General features: G+C 42.2%; 1 protein-coding gene across 1 annotated transcript in view; it reads left to right on the top strand.

Moving 5' to 3' along the window:
- TRIM36 (tripartite motif containing 36) overlaps positions 1-14,467 on the top strand; it is a 35,540-nt gene extending 21,073 nt beyond the window's left edge. Inside the window, exons 6-10 of the mRNA XM_026507778.4 lie at positions 2,644-2,897; positions 3,136-3,260; positions 7,318-7,608; positions 10,306-10,603; positions 12,328-14,467. Of these exons, the coding sequence (XP_026363563.1) occupies positions 2,644-2,897; positions 3,136-3,260; positions 7,318-7,608; positions 10,306-10,603; positions 12,328-12,682 (1,323 nt within the window). The 3' untranslated portion in view covers positions 12,683-14,467. The remainder of the gene's footprint in view (positions 1-2,643; positions 2,898-3,135; positions 3,261-7,317; positions 7,609-10,305; positions 10,604-12,327) is intronic.
- Positions 14,468-14,701: the final 234 nt, after the last annotated feature.

Genomic DNA, 14,701 nt, shown 5'->3' with positions numbered 1-14,701 from the left:
TTTGACAGTTATCTGTATTTTTCAAGATTAGCAGATTGCGTTTGAAGTATGTACTATATATTAACTTAAAATGTGCTATTCCCAAGTACATACCTGAGACACGTTCACCAAGAGACACACGTACTAGAACGTTCATCGCTGCAATCTAACAGCCACGAAGTGGAAACTACCGAAATGTCCCTCAGCAGTGCGATATCATCAGTTGCATGAATATTTGCAACTGGAGGCAACAATGTAGCTAAATCTTGCAATAACATTGAAAGGAAGATACCAGAGCAACGGAATACAAACCGTGATCCCGTTTATAAAAGTACTGCCAAAGGTGAAACTGGGCTCTCGCTGGAACTCAGGACAGGCGTTGTGGAGACTGGGGAGGGGAAGGCTGGGTGTCTGGAAAGGCTGGTGTCTGGGGTCTGGGTAATGTTCCTTTGCTTAACCTGGAAGCGGATTACATGGGTGTGTTTGCCGAGATTCGTCCGTCTCTGCACCCATAATAGACACATTTTCCTGTGTGTATATGATACTTCAAGAAAAAAATGGAGAAAGTGGAGAGCATTTTAAAAATAAGGTAGAAGAGGATAGGACTGGGTGGTTTTAAAATTCCAAATATTCTTCATTGATTTGGACACGTGTTTCTCTTCTCTATTTGAAATAAATTGAAGAGCCATTACCCCCGATCACTTTTAGAAGTTACGATGAAATAGAAAAATTTCCTGGCTAGTATGAGACTGTTAATTTCTTGAAGTTTTATTTTCCAAAAAGGGTTAAAAAAAATTGAGACATTATGCAAATTAGTACCAGATCGCCAGCACTGCTTTTGTTTTTAATATTCCCTTTCTGATACTCACTGATTGCATTCACCACCCTAAGTAAGTTTCTCCATGTAGCTGCAAAGCGGGGTTTTTGTTCTTCTTCTTTTTGTCTGATGACGCACTCTCAGTGCGGTATCATCCCCGCCCTGGGCAGGTGCTCACCCACATCAACGACTTTCCTCCACGGATCGTACCTTTGGTCATTTTAGGTTTGTTTCACTCCTGGTCCTCAGTCATGCTGCCCTGACTTCTCAAATAAGGGAGCCCCAGGACCCGTTGCTGAGCTGGTGGTTCCCGTCAGGTGTTCATGCAGACCCCGAGTCCTTGGGATCCTGGAGAAATTACGTAGCTTCTCTGTGTCCCTTTGACCTAAGCTTCATTTCTGAGCTTATCCGCAAGAATCGTCTACACTGGAGAATTTGTCTGCATTCTTGACTATTACTCAGTGAAGACTGTGACACTATCTTTTTTTTTTTTTATAATTACACTTCACTAGAAAAAAAAAATCCCCTTTTTACCTGTGTGTAATGATCTTTTGAGTTTAATGTTGTGATAGATCGCTGAAATCCTACCAAAATGTCACCACCCTCTGTCCCCCTTTCTTCCTTCCCTCCTGCCCACCCTTTACAAAAATTGTTGCCTGTTGAGTTTAGGAAACAGAGAAGGGAATCTGGAAAAAATTTCCTTTCATTAGGAATGTTGGCCAGAAGCCATTGGAAAGTGCACAGTGTGCTTCTTCCATATGTTGTCAGCTTTTAAGAATGTGTTTGAAGACTTTTTTTTTTTTTTCTGTTGGCTGCTGTTTATGGGTCTATAACGATGATTGCATATGTGTGCTCTGCTGGTCCTATTTTCAAAATCAGGTTGGTCTCTGATTTTATGGACGTTCGAAATGTTTCGTAAGCTCTCCAGATAGGATCGTTTTATGGCAAAGTAGAGGAAGACCTGCATGTGCAGTGAGGATGATAATACTCTGTATGGAGTATTGTGGGCATTTGGTGTAAATAATCTTTTTCAATCTTCAAAAAACACCCAAATGGTTTCTCTTATCCCCAGCTTTCAGAAGAGAAAACCTCAGACATACGGAAGTTAAATAATTCGCCTAAAGTCACATAGGATTTAATTCTAATTAAGTTATATTAATTTGAAGAGAAGAGTTACATTTTTATATCTTAGTAAAGGATGTCATTTTCCTGAGTTTCGTGCTGCGATTTAAGTTTTCTTAAAAAAACTGGAAGAGGGTAGGAAAGGGTCAAAATTTGCCCAAATTAGGGGCGCCTGGGTGGCTCAGTCGGTTGGGCGTCTGCCTTCAGCTCAGGTCATGATCCCAGGGTCCTGGGATCGAGTCCCACATGGGGCTTCTTGCTCAGCGGGGAGCCTGCTTCTCCCTCTCCCTCTGCCTGCCCCTTTGTCCGCCGCCCTGCCTACTGTGCTCTCTCTCTCAGATAAATAAATGAAATGTTAAAAAAAAAAAAAAAAAGTTGCCCGAATGAGAAATGAATTAAAAACTCCAGAATTGTATCGTACAGTATCTTTGATTAAATCAGTTAATTTCTGCCTCAAGTTCCTTTGTATCCATGTCGAAGGTTGTTTCCTTGTTGACGTGTTTATTGCTGAACTTGGGAGAGGAACGCTCAAGGAGAAGACCCTATCCTACCATCACAAACTATGTCTGACTGCAAGTTGGCGATCATTCCTTGCTAAGTGTATCCGATGCCAAATTATTGTTCTGAAAATGTCAGAGTCAGACAAAATCACATTTTGGTTCTTTTGAGAAAAGGCATTTGGATTCAGCAGATAAGGTAACGCTTTCTTGCTTGCTTTATACTAGTGTAATGGAGAGAGAGCAAAAGAAGAAGCAGTCACACATTTTGAAAAGCTCTTTGAAGTTCTAGAAGAGAGGAAATCATCTGTTTTGAAAGCGATTGATGCTTCTAAGAAACTAAGATTAGACAAATTTCAGACTCAAGTGGAGGAGTATCAGGGGCTTCTAGAGAACAGTGGGCTTGTGGGATATGCCCAAGAAGTGCTTAAGGAGACGGATCAGTCCTGTTTCGTGCAGACCGCGAAACAGCTCCACCTGAGGTAAGTTGCTCTGAAGTTAGAATCGCCGTGGCGGTGTCACCAGACGCTGCCTGGTGTTTCATCCTGAGCTCTCGGGTTCCCAGTGCTGTGCTCTGCGCGGACACGCTTGCCACGCTCTTAACCGGAACGATGAGCGACGTGGGGTTTTTTTTGCCTTTTGTTTTTGATCACATTGCAGGTGTGTAGTCTGATTGGCCTTGTACAGAGTTGTTTTTATATAAACTCTATGTGTCCGCAGAATTCAGAAAGCTACGGAATCTTTGAAGAGCTTTAGACCCGCGGCTCAGACTTCTTTTGAAGACTATGTTGTTAATACATCTAAACAGACAGAACTTCTTGGAGAATTGTCCTTTTTCTCCAGTGGTAAGTTTCAGCGACGGCCAAAGCCTCTTACGCTCGTAGTCGGAATTCACATTACGTGGGAAAAACGCCCTCTTCGGTCCGACAGTGTGAAAAACCATGGTTTTATGCACAAAGAGTATATTCTGTTGGTTTGCGTGGTTTTTAAACATTGTATAGGGGCACCTGGGTGGCTCCATTGGTGAAGCGTCTGCCTTCGGCTCAGGTCATGATCCTGGGGTCCTGGGATCGAGTCCCGCATCGGGCTCCTCGCTCAGCGGGGAGCCTGCTTCTCCCTCTCCATGTGCCCCTCCCCTGTCTAATGTGCGCTCTCTCTCTGTCTCTCTCAAATACATCAACAAAATCTCTTAAAAAACACATTGAGGGGCGCCTGGGTGGCACAGCGGTTGAGCGTCTGCCTTCGGCTCAGGGCGTGATCCCGGCGTTATGGGATCAAGCCCCACATCAGGCTCTTCCACTATGAGCCTGCTTCTTCCTCTCCCACTCCCCCTGCTTGTGTTCCTTCTCTCGCTGGCTGTCTCTATCTCTGTCGAATAAATAAATAAATCTTTAAAAAAAAAAACACACATTGAATAAATGGCTTCACATTGCATATGTATCCTTTTTGTGAATTGTTTTTCCAAAAAATGAAGTTTAGGATATTTGTTATTACACAAAGCTCTGGTGTAAAGCTGTATTTTAGCTGTTTATAGTACTTCATTATATAAATCACTTCCCTACCAAGAGACAGTTCGTTTCTGTTTTTTCCTCCATTGCTGTGTTGCACGTCTTCGTCAGTGCTCACCTGTGCACACGCATGTGCGTTTCTCTGGGGCAGAAACCTAGAAATGATGTCTCCAGGCAAAAACCGGCTCTGAGAGGTTTTACGTGTTTACCGGGCTGTATTAATGCATGTGTAAGGGCTGCCGCAACAGAACACCACAGACCGCGTGCCTTGAACACCAGCAACGTGTTCTCTGACAGTTCTGGAGGCTCAGAGTCTGAGATCAAGGTGTGGGCAGAGTTGGTTTCTTCTGAGGCCGCTCTCCTTGGCTTGCAGATGGCGGCCTTCCGGAGTCTCCACATGGTCTTCCGCCTACACCTGTCTGTCTAAGGACGCCAGTCGTGCTAGTCATGGTGGATTAGTTCCCGTCTTAATGACTTCATTTGAATTTAAGTACCTCTGTAAAGACTCTTTTTCCAAATAAAGTCACATCCTGAGGGACCGGGGATGAGAACCACAGCTTATGAATTTTGGGGCCATAACACGGGCTTATGATTGTGTTTTGCTGTTCCCCAGTGGGGAGGTCTTCCTTTCCTTTTTCCCTTCTCGCCTTGTTCATATCTCCTCTCCCCCTCCCCCGCCCCGATTTCTAGTGATGGTGAGCGCTTACAGTCCTTAGAACGGAATACGTACACATTGACGGCTGTGTATAGATACAGCGGTGTGGATTTGTACAGTCCCCCGGAGGAAATTTGTCTTGTTTCAAATGAAAAATTCCAGAGGTGCCTGGGTGGGTCGCTTAGTCAGGTGGGTGGCTTAGGTTTTGACCTCAGAGTTGTGTGTTCAAGTCTTGCATTGGGCATGGAGACTACTTAAAAAAAAAAGAAAAAAATGGGGACACCTGGGTGGCTCAGTTGGTCAGGCGGCTGCCTTCGGCTCAGGTCATGATCCCGGGGTCCAGGGATTGAGCCCCTGCATGGGGCTCCCTTCCAGCAGGGAGTCTGCTTCTCCTCCCCCCCCCCCGCCTCTCAAATAAATAAGTAAAATCTTTAAAGAAGTCTTCCCTTTGATTCAGGATTATCTGTCCATTAAAAAAAAGAAGAAGAAGAAAAAAGTTTTAAAGTTAAAAACTCTGAAGTATTACTACCATGACCTCCTTTCTTTCAAATCTATACCGGAATCTCCTTTCAGATATGTGCTTATCTTTTTTAAAAAAGATCTATTTATTTATTTTTAGAGAGAGAGGGAGCACACACAAGTGGGGGGGGAGAGGGAGTGAGAGAAAGAACCCTCAAGCAGACTTTCTGCTGCATGTGGAGCCCGACGTGGGGCTCTATCCCAGGACCCTGAGATCATGACCTGAGCCGAAATCAGGAGTCGGATGCTTAACTGACTGAGCCACCCAGGCACCCCCGGATATGTGCTTATTTTATTATAACGATCTTGTTTTTCCAAATACGTATTTGTTCCTCTTTCAAATGCTAATTCTTACTTCATGTGCTGTACTCTCCCTTTTTCCAGAAGGTATACTTGACTTGTTTTTCATACACATGCTAGTTTACTTAGGAGAACAAGGTCCTCTCGCCCCTGGGGGTCCCAAAACAGTCCTTGGAAAGATGATGTTGAAGGTTGGTCATCTCGGGTTGGACCAGTGTCTAGCAAAGAACCAATGTAGTGGATGGGTGATGAATGAAAGTGGTTACCCAGCTTCTGACCGATGGATGGTCTCATTGTTTCCTGCACGCACACTTTTTTAGTAAGTTATGGTTCAAAAAAAAAAGAAAAGAAAGGGGTGTGGGGTGGGGTACATACTAGTCACATTATCTTGCCCCCCAAAATGTATTCTGAATGACTTTCCAGATCTCATTATGGCTGTGTAACATTCTGTTGCATAAATGGACCGCACACAGACATGCTTCTACGTCACTCACACGTATCAGGAGGAGGCCAAGAGGAAGACTTTTATTTTTATTTCATACACTTCTCTGATTTGATGTAAATGTGTGTTGTGTCTGTGTGCGACTTATATAGCTTATCCTAAGCAGTTAAGCTTATTGGAATTTCTTCTATGGAAGGGATTCTGTGTATGCACAAAGGGTTAGCTACAATGCTTTTGTATCGTATTTTTCATGGCAAACTAGAAACCTGTTTCTGAAACTTGTTAAATGTTGACACAGCCATGGAGTGGAGTGCCAGTGGGAGAAAAATACTGGCAGGATCTGTACAAAATTATTGTAGTGATTATCTTTGAGTTAAAGTGTGTTTTCTGTAGTTTCTGATTTTCTTACAAAAATATTACGTATCATGTTTGTGCCAAAAAAAAAATGCATTTAAATTGCTTTGCAACTCTTTGGAAGAGAATCTGAAAGAAAATTGTGTAACGTTTCGTTGAACTTTGTTAGACTCACTCAATTTAGATTTAAAAGTATTTATTCAAATAATTCTGGGAGGACACAGATTAAAAATGTCAAGTCCAGTGTTGTTATTTAGTAGGGGGAAATTGAAAGGCGTATGGTTAAAAACTTTAATTTATGGTGTTTCGGAATGAATATAACTTGTAAAGCTGCAACTCAATCTTTTTTTGTCTTGTCATTCTCCTTCCTTTGAGTTATAAACCTAGATATGCCTTTAACAATCTTTATTGCGTATTCTTTTTCATTTTCAATTTTGTGGTAGGAGCACCTCCCTTGAGATCTGTTAACAGATTCCAAGTGTGGAATACAGCGTCGTTGACTCTGAGTACGATGTTGTCCTGAGATCTCTACCGCTTATTCGTCTCGCTTGACTGATACTTGATGCCTCTTGATTAATAACTGCCCATTGCTCCCTCCCCCAGCCCCCGGCAGCCAGCATTCCAGTCTTTGATTTTGTGAAATTGGCTCTTTGAGATTCCTCACAGAAGTGGGATGGCGCCTTCAGTGTCTGTGTCTGGTGTATTTCAGTTTGCACGTCCACAAGGCCTGTCCATGTTGTTGTACATTGCTGGAATTACTCTTCTTATACACAGCATTACAGATTTAGAAAATTCTTGGACCTGGGGCGCCTGGGTGGCGCAGTCGTTAAGCATCTGCCTTCGGCTCAGGGCGTGATCCTGGCGTTGTGGGATCGAGCCCCGCATCGGGCTCCCTGCTCCGCTGGAGGCCTGCTGCTTCCTCTCCCACTCCCCCTGCTTGTGTTCCCTCTCTCGCTGGCTCTCTCTCTCTTTCTGTCAAATAAATAAATAAAAACTAAAAAAATAAAGAAAATTCTTGGACCGAACAGAAATTGAAGTATTGTCGGTACATCATTTTCATGGAGGAACGTATAGGTTCTGAAAGATCGATATCTTAACGTTTTTTTGTTTCTTGATGTTTTCAGGCATAGACGTGCCAGAGATCAACGAGGAACAGAGCAGAGTTTATAACAATGCTCTGATCAACTGGTACCATCCCGAAAAGGATAAAGCGGATAGCTATGTCCTTGAATATCGGAAGATTAACAGAGATGAAGAAATGCTGTCTTGGAACGAGGTTGAAGTGTGCGGCACAAGCAAAGTCATTTCCGACCTGGAAAGCAATTGTAACTACGCTTTCCGAGTAAGAGCCTACAAGGGCTCCATCTGCAGTCCTTGCAGCAGAGAGCTGACTCTTCATACCCCACCAGCTCCAGGTACTGGGACTCCTGGGAATCAGAAAGCCATAGAGCAGAAGAGACCTTGGTAAAAAAATAACCTAGCCAGGGTCTCTGTCTAGATCCACACTGAAACCAGCTCTCATTAGTTAAAAAAAAAAAAAAATTCTAGAAAACAGATTCCATCCCCAGGTAGGATTTAGAAATAGACCGAATGTGTGAATTTCACCAGGAGGCTGGCAACAGGGTTAGAGTTTGGCCTGACATCAGATACAGGAAAACATGAAGACATTTGAGTGAGCAGGGCAATTACTTTGAGATGAAAATAGCATAGATGCTACCTTACAAGTTTTGAATAGTATAGTTCTATATTTTTGGTAAGTTTATAGAAATCTCTATAACATAAATCTAGGTAGATTTTTAAAAAATGTATTGATATGAAATATCATTGTGATTAACCTCCTTCTGACATGTCCGGATTTTCTGACTCAGTGATTTCCTGCACTCGGGGTTGGAGGGCATATATTAGAACCACATGGTAGCTGCCTCCCCCCCCGCCCAAGCTCCCCTGGCCCAGCCCCCTCCCCCACCTTCCGAGTCAGAAACCACTGCTGCTCCCTACAGAGCACCTTTGGATTTTTACAGAAGGAGACTCACCAGGTTAGATGCTCCCTGCAGCGTCTCCACGGACAAGGGACCCTTGGAACCAAAGTTGTGCTCCTTGTGCGTAGCGGGAAAACATTCTGGCCTGTTGGGCACTGCCTTTGGGGTTCCTCCAGTTGGTTTTTAGACCCCACTGCCTGTATTTCGTGCACTCTTGTCTTTCCTTCCCCTTTTGTCCCAAATGTACTCTCCACTACTTGTTTTTCATGCCCGTTGTGGCCAATTAAAAAAAAAAAAATTAGGGGTGCCTGGGTGGCACAGCGGTTAAGCGTCTGCCTTCGGCTCAGGGCATGATCCCGGCGATCTGGGATCGAGCCCCACATCAGGCTCCTCCACTATGAGCCTGCTTCTTCCTCTCCCACTCCCCCTGCTTGTGTTCCCTCTCTCGCTGGCTGTCTCTATCTCTGTCGAATAAATAGATAAAATCTTTAAAAAAAAAAAAAAAATTAGAATACAAATACAAATGAGGGTTGGCTAACATTGTTCTTCTTGAATTTGAGTAAAATCCAACAGAGAGTGTGAGGATGGACTTGCAAGTATGAAGTGAATGTTTTACTGTTTCCGTAGTTTCCCCTTTTCTTGGCTCTCTGATTGAAAGTGGAATTAAAAAGAAACCCGGAAGTAGCTGCTGTTTTCGGTGACATGGTGGATGGGGAAGGAAGAAAGGACATGTTCCAAGTTGTCTTTTTTTTTTTTTTTAATTTTTTTAAGATTTTATTTTTAAGTGATCTCGACACCCAGTGCGGGGCTCAAACTCACAACTCTGAGATCAAGAGTTGCACGCTCTGCCGACTGACCCGGCCAGGTGCCCCCAAGGTCGACTTGCTTTTTTCTGACAGAAGCCGTGTGAGTGGGGTGCCCATTCACATCTATTTTGCAAACCGGGAGACTTGAGATCGACCGGAAGCAGGAATGATCGTGACAGGACGACAGTAGGCGTTACCAGGAAGAAAGGAGAATGGCTTTAGCTTGCTCGTAGACATTTTTTTTTTTTTTCATGTTGGTATGTGATATAGTTAAAAATGACCATTTTAACCATTTTTAAGGGTACAGGTCAGTGACATTAAGTACATCCACACTGTTGTGCAGCCGCCACCCCTCACATCTCTAGAACATCTTCACTTTTTCCAGATGAAACTCTGTGCCCATGAAACACAAGCTCCCCATTCCTGTTCCCTGCAGAGCCTGGGAACCTCTTTTCTACTTTCTGCCTCTATGAATGGCCTGTGTCTCATAGAAGTGGGTTGATCTCATCCTTCAGTGCCTGGCGTCTTTGGGGTTTCATCCATGTAGCATGTGCCAGAATGTCCTTGCTTTCTTTAGGCTGAATACTGCTCCACTGAATGGATAGACCACATTTTCTTTATCCATTCATGTGCTGATGGACATCTGAATTGTTTCCACTTTGGGGCTAACAGCCAATGTCCTGCTTCATGAATTTGAGTTGATAAAGACTTAGGAGAGTGGCATCATGTCCCTCCTGTAGTTGAGGAAATTAAAGGTTCACTTAAACTCCATTTAAATGCTTGAGCAGGGATTAAAACTCTCATCTCTCTAAACCCAAAGCCTTGGCCTTTTTTTTTTTTTAAACATCATGGGCTGTGTCTCCTATCTGCCGTGTTGATTGATAAGGAAAAGCCCCTACTAAAATTACCCGTATTTTCCAGATTTGTAAAATATGAAATTCATGTTTATTAGGAAAATGTACAGATAATTATGAAAATGTACAGCCCCTTATTTTAAGGAGAAAAGAGACAGATCCAATGGTGTAAAACATTTAGAAGAGATCTGCTCTATCCGTTGCAAGGAACCCCGTTCGTATGTTTTCTCATACACTTAAAATACTTCCTTCTGCCCTTTGACTTTTCTGAAGATGTTCAGGTGTAGAGAATCTCCTGGAAGTGATTTCCCAGTCGGGGCGATGATTTGTCCCAGTTTGTCCAGGGTAGCGTGAACCATTCCTCTTCACGGCTCATTTCAGTCATTTCTGGCTCAAAACCCGATCCCGTTTACCCGTCAATTACAGAAACGCTAACACATAGTCATCAGACTAATTTTAAGCTCTCTTTACAGTTTTCAGTTTCCTCTTTGATGAAAAATGTGGCTATAATAATGAGCACCTCTTGCTGAACTTGAAGAGAGACCGCGTAGAGAGTAGAGCTGGGTTTAATCTCCTGCTCTCTGCGGAGCGCGTTCAAGTGGGTTATTACACAAGCCTGGACTACATCATTGGAGATGTTGGAATTACCAAGGGGAAGCACTTCTGGGCCTTCCGGGTGGAGCCGTATTCATACCTGGTCAAAGTGGGAGTTGCTTCCAGTGATAAATTACAGGAATGGCTCCGTTCTCCCCGGGATGCCGTCAGCCCAAGGTAGGTTCTTCTACTGATCTAGAACTTGAGAATCCTTTTACAAGTAAGCATCCTTGTGTAGCAAGGCAAGACCGGAAATCCACTTGGGTTTACTTACTGCGGTTTGAGTGCATCCCGTAGACTTCGGTGCTCTGCCGTGCGTAGGTGGCTGGCTAAGGAAAGGGGTCGGTTGTCTTGTGTTCCCACGGTGAGTAATGAGACATAGCCTGTTTTGGATATCTCTTGACTGTGCTTTGCAGTTTTAAATTTCAAAAGTTTTTCACGTCCATTACCTTACTTCTGTGATAACTATTACTCAGACGTATGGTAAAAGGCTTCTAATTGCCATACTTCAGAATTGATATGAAGTTGTTCTTTTGTTATGGGACATAATTTCTTTCAACTCCCCTGTAAGGACTATACAAAATTGGGTCGTGGTACACAGGTTTCCACGTCCAAGAATTCCTATTTCTTAGGAGATTGATTGTTGAACTGAGATTGTATGGTTTTGTTATTTTAGATGGTATAAGGTCTACTAGCCCACACAAATCATTTTTGACCCCTTCTGTGAACAGAATCCCAAATTAAGAATCCGAGTTGATAGGAAAAGCTTTTTGCACAAGGATGAGAAACTGACAAAATGATGAAACCTGTAATCAGGACGTGGTCAATAAACATAGTACCATAGACCTAGAATACTGATAGAATATTGGTATTAGTAATGTTTAAAAAGCTTGTAACATCAGGGGCGCCTGGGTGGCACAGCGGTTAAGCGTCTGCCTTCGGCTCAGGGCGTGATCCTGGCGTTATGGGATCGAGCCCCACATCAGGCTCCTCCGCTATGAGCCTGCTTCTTCCTCTCCCACTCCCCCTGCTTGTGTTCCCTCTCTCACTGGCTGTCTATCTCTGTCAAATAAATAAATAAATAAAATCTTTAAAAAAAAAAAAAAAGCTTGTAACATCAGAAATATTAGAAGTGAGAAAACCCAATTAAAAGCTTCGATGTAGTGTAATCACAAATATATAAAAAGCGAACTATGCATAGAAAGAAAATGAAAGGACCTTTGTATCAAAAATGTATATAAGCTGCTACTGTTTTATACTTACAGGAAAAAACCCTTCAAGCGTGCTTACCTCATAGATCCACGTAGAAATCCCAGTCCAGAAAGAGGGTCCGTAGGACCATGAAACATACGTTTTTCTCTTGCACTGTTTTGCAGTGCCCATGCATTCTACTTCCGTTTGGTCATTCCTCGCGTTAAGGTGCACATCTTGGTTTTGAATTCTTTTTTTTACATATGATTATGTGTTGTGAATATTTAATCCGTGACAGTTTCCTTTTCTTCCCCCACTTTATTATTATTTATTTTATTTTAATCTCCACACCCAATGTGTGGCTTGAACTCATGAGCCCAAGACCAAGAGTGTGAGCCAGCTAGGCTCCCCTCCCCCGCTTCAGTTTTGATAGGCCAAAGTCCTGAATCATCTTACAGGTTTTTATTATTTTTCTCATGTATATATAGATGTTTTATGATATTTCATGACAAAGAATCTGGGGCTGAGACTCTGGTATTCTAAATGGCAATGTGTAGTCGTCATGTTTTTAATTGATTTGTGTTTTAATAGAAAGTGTATGACGTACAGTTTAATTTTACAGTGATGTCTATTTCTCGTGAAAATGCTTTGAGGCTAGCTGAAGGCCTTTGGCTGGCGACACAGCTAAGACTCTGTGTGTTGTGTTCCAGATACGAGCAAGACAGCGGCCATGACAGCGGAAGTGAAGATGCCTGCTTCGATTCTTCACAGCCGTTCACGCTGGTCACCATAGGCATGAAGAAGTTTTTCATACCCAAGTCAGCCACTTCTGCCAACGAACCCGAGAACAGAGTTCTACCCATGCCCACAAGTATAGGGATTTTCCTTGACTATGATAAAGGCCGAGTGGCTTTCTACGACATGGATCACATGAAATGCCTTTACGAGCGCCAGGTGGACTGCTCGCACACCATGTACCCGGCCTTCGCCCTGATGGGCAGTGGAGGCATTCAGCTTGAGGAACCCATCACGGCCAAATACCTGGAATACCAAGAGCACATGTAGATGAAGCATCTGATGGGACTTAGGGTGGAAAAGGGGAGCAGAGTTATGCCTTGGTGTTAACCCTCGTCACTAATTACATATCATCTAAGTAGTCCGTGGCCACACTTGTTTCTGTGTGTGTTTCTTCTTCAATCAGAAAACCTGAACAGTTTGCCTCTTCCGTGCTGTCGTCCTGCCTTTTTCACAAGCCACGGGAGTAAAGACACTCTCTCCTGGTTCACTCTGTAACCGGATTGTCTTTCTTTTTTTACGAACAGGAAATCTAATTTATTTATGTCAGCCCTGCTGCTGATACTTAATTAACATTTCTTTTTTTGGAGCGGGGCGGGGGGGGGGGGGAGGTCTACAAAAGTATTTATTATTACGTTTCTTTTGTGTTTGGTTTTTCATTTTGTATCATGTTTATGTCTTAAGAAAAGATATTTTTTAGATGCCTTATGGGTGGAAATTAGTACTTAGCCTTGCATCTTGCATATGTTTTTCATAGGAAAACAAAAGTATAGATAGGTAAACAGGCCAGAGAAATGGTAGTGTATTTAAATGGAAAATTATGTATTTTGAGGCGTATAACGGATATTCAGAGTATATTCCCTGGAAAATGAATACTGCTTTTTTTTTTTCTTTTAAGACTACAAATTGTATTTTTAAGGATATTTTAAAGAGTTCCCTTAGCTGTAATGCCCACACCTGCATGTGTCGTTAACCATGTTTGTTTGTTTGTTTTGCAGGAAACACAAAGCTCTCGGCTAACACATGAAACTTTTCACTTCCTGTAAAATTTGTCCTCAGTTTTTCTTACTCTATGAAAATATCTGAGCTTATATCAAACAATTTATTTTTCACAAATATTAGTGAAGATTCACTGATACTTCACATATTTGTTCTTTGGCCCTTTTATCGTGTCCGAGGATTTTATGATTTTCTTTTTTTGGCACCGATATTATATATCAGATTGTCCTGGTTTATGTTTCCATGTTGGGAAAGTTGATGATTTATTTTTAATGTCATTAAATTATTCTTAAAATGTGGAGTAACTGGTCAGTTGGGTGGTATTTTTTGTGGCCTATTGTTCGGTAATAAGCGTTTGTAAAAGTAAGTAAAAGACAAATCTAGTTGGTTAGAAATAATAACAAAAATCATAGTGACTGTGTATACCCTTCTAAAAGGTGTTCTGATTTGCAGAATTAATATTTTAATTGAAATATTACATTCATTTTTGAAAGATGTCTTCTACTTAGATGCTTTTTATCTAACTGCTTATTTTTTAGAAGTTAAAATGTTCAGAAGCTAGACTGTTAAATATTGTAGCACTCATGATTTTGAAATGTTTTTGACCTATTTCGATAGACCAACCAAAATCTTGGGCCTTATCTGGTTTCCTTGTTTGTTTGTTTTTAATATATATTTTTAAATGTTCTTCAGGCTGGTAGCATCAAATGAGCTTTTTTTTACCCCCAACCCAGGTAGGAAATATCATGGCGAAGTTCACGTGGAGTACGCTTCGTTACTTTCCCACTGATGAATAGCACTTTACGGCATGGGCTGAACTAAACACGTACGCAGGGTTAATGTGGATCCTTGTGCATTAAGGCTGCTAAAGTCTCGCGTGTGGTAAGTTTGAGTCTCAAGCCTGTGTAAGCACACGTCCGGTAGACATTTGAAACATAAAGCTTTAATAGGAATAGGGAAGGCGCGTAAAACATGATATAAGTTGTATAGAAATCGTTGTCCTGGATGTCTGTCGTTTTTAATAAAAATTGAAATACGTGTAATTATTGAACTGCATCCTGGGAATTCTCAGTATCTTTATGTGGAGAATGGAAACAAGTCGTTGATAAGAGACTTCAGCTGAATACATTAACTCAGAGCTAAGGTTTTACGTAAAGTTCTGGGCATGTACTTACTCGCTCTAATGCTTGTGGAAGGGATCGTTAGAAAAGCTGAACGTGAAACTAGTTTACTTCAGCTAACTGATCAGATTGTCTCTTATTCTTTTTTCTGCTCCATAATCAGATTGTG

The sequence above is a fragment of the Ursus arctos genome, unplaced genomic scaffold (assembly GCF_023065955.2).
Source record: "Ursus arctos isolate Adak ecotype North America unplaced genomic scaffold, UrsArc2.0 scaffold_5, whole genome shotgun sequence".
NCBI classification, from domain to species: Eukaryota; Metazoa; Chordata; class Mammalia; order Carnivora; family Ursidae; genus Ursus; species Ursus arctos.
Note: the sequence above shows the minus strand (reverse complement) of the source record. Positions and strands in the feature narration are given on the sequence as shown.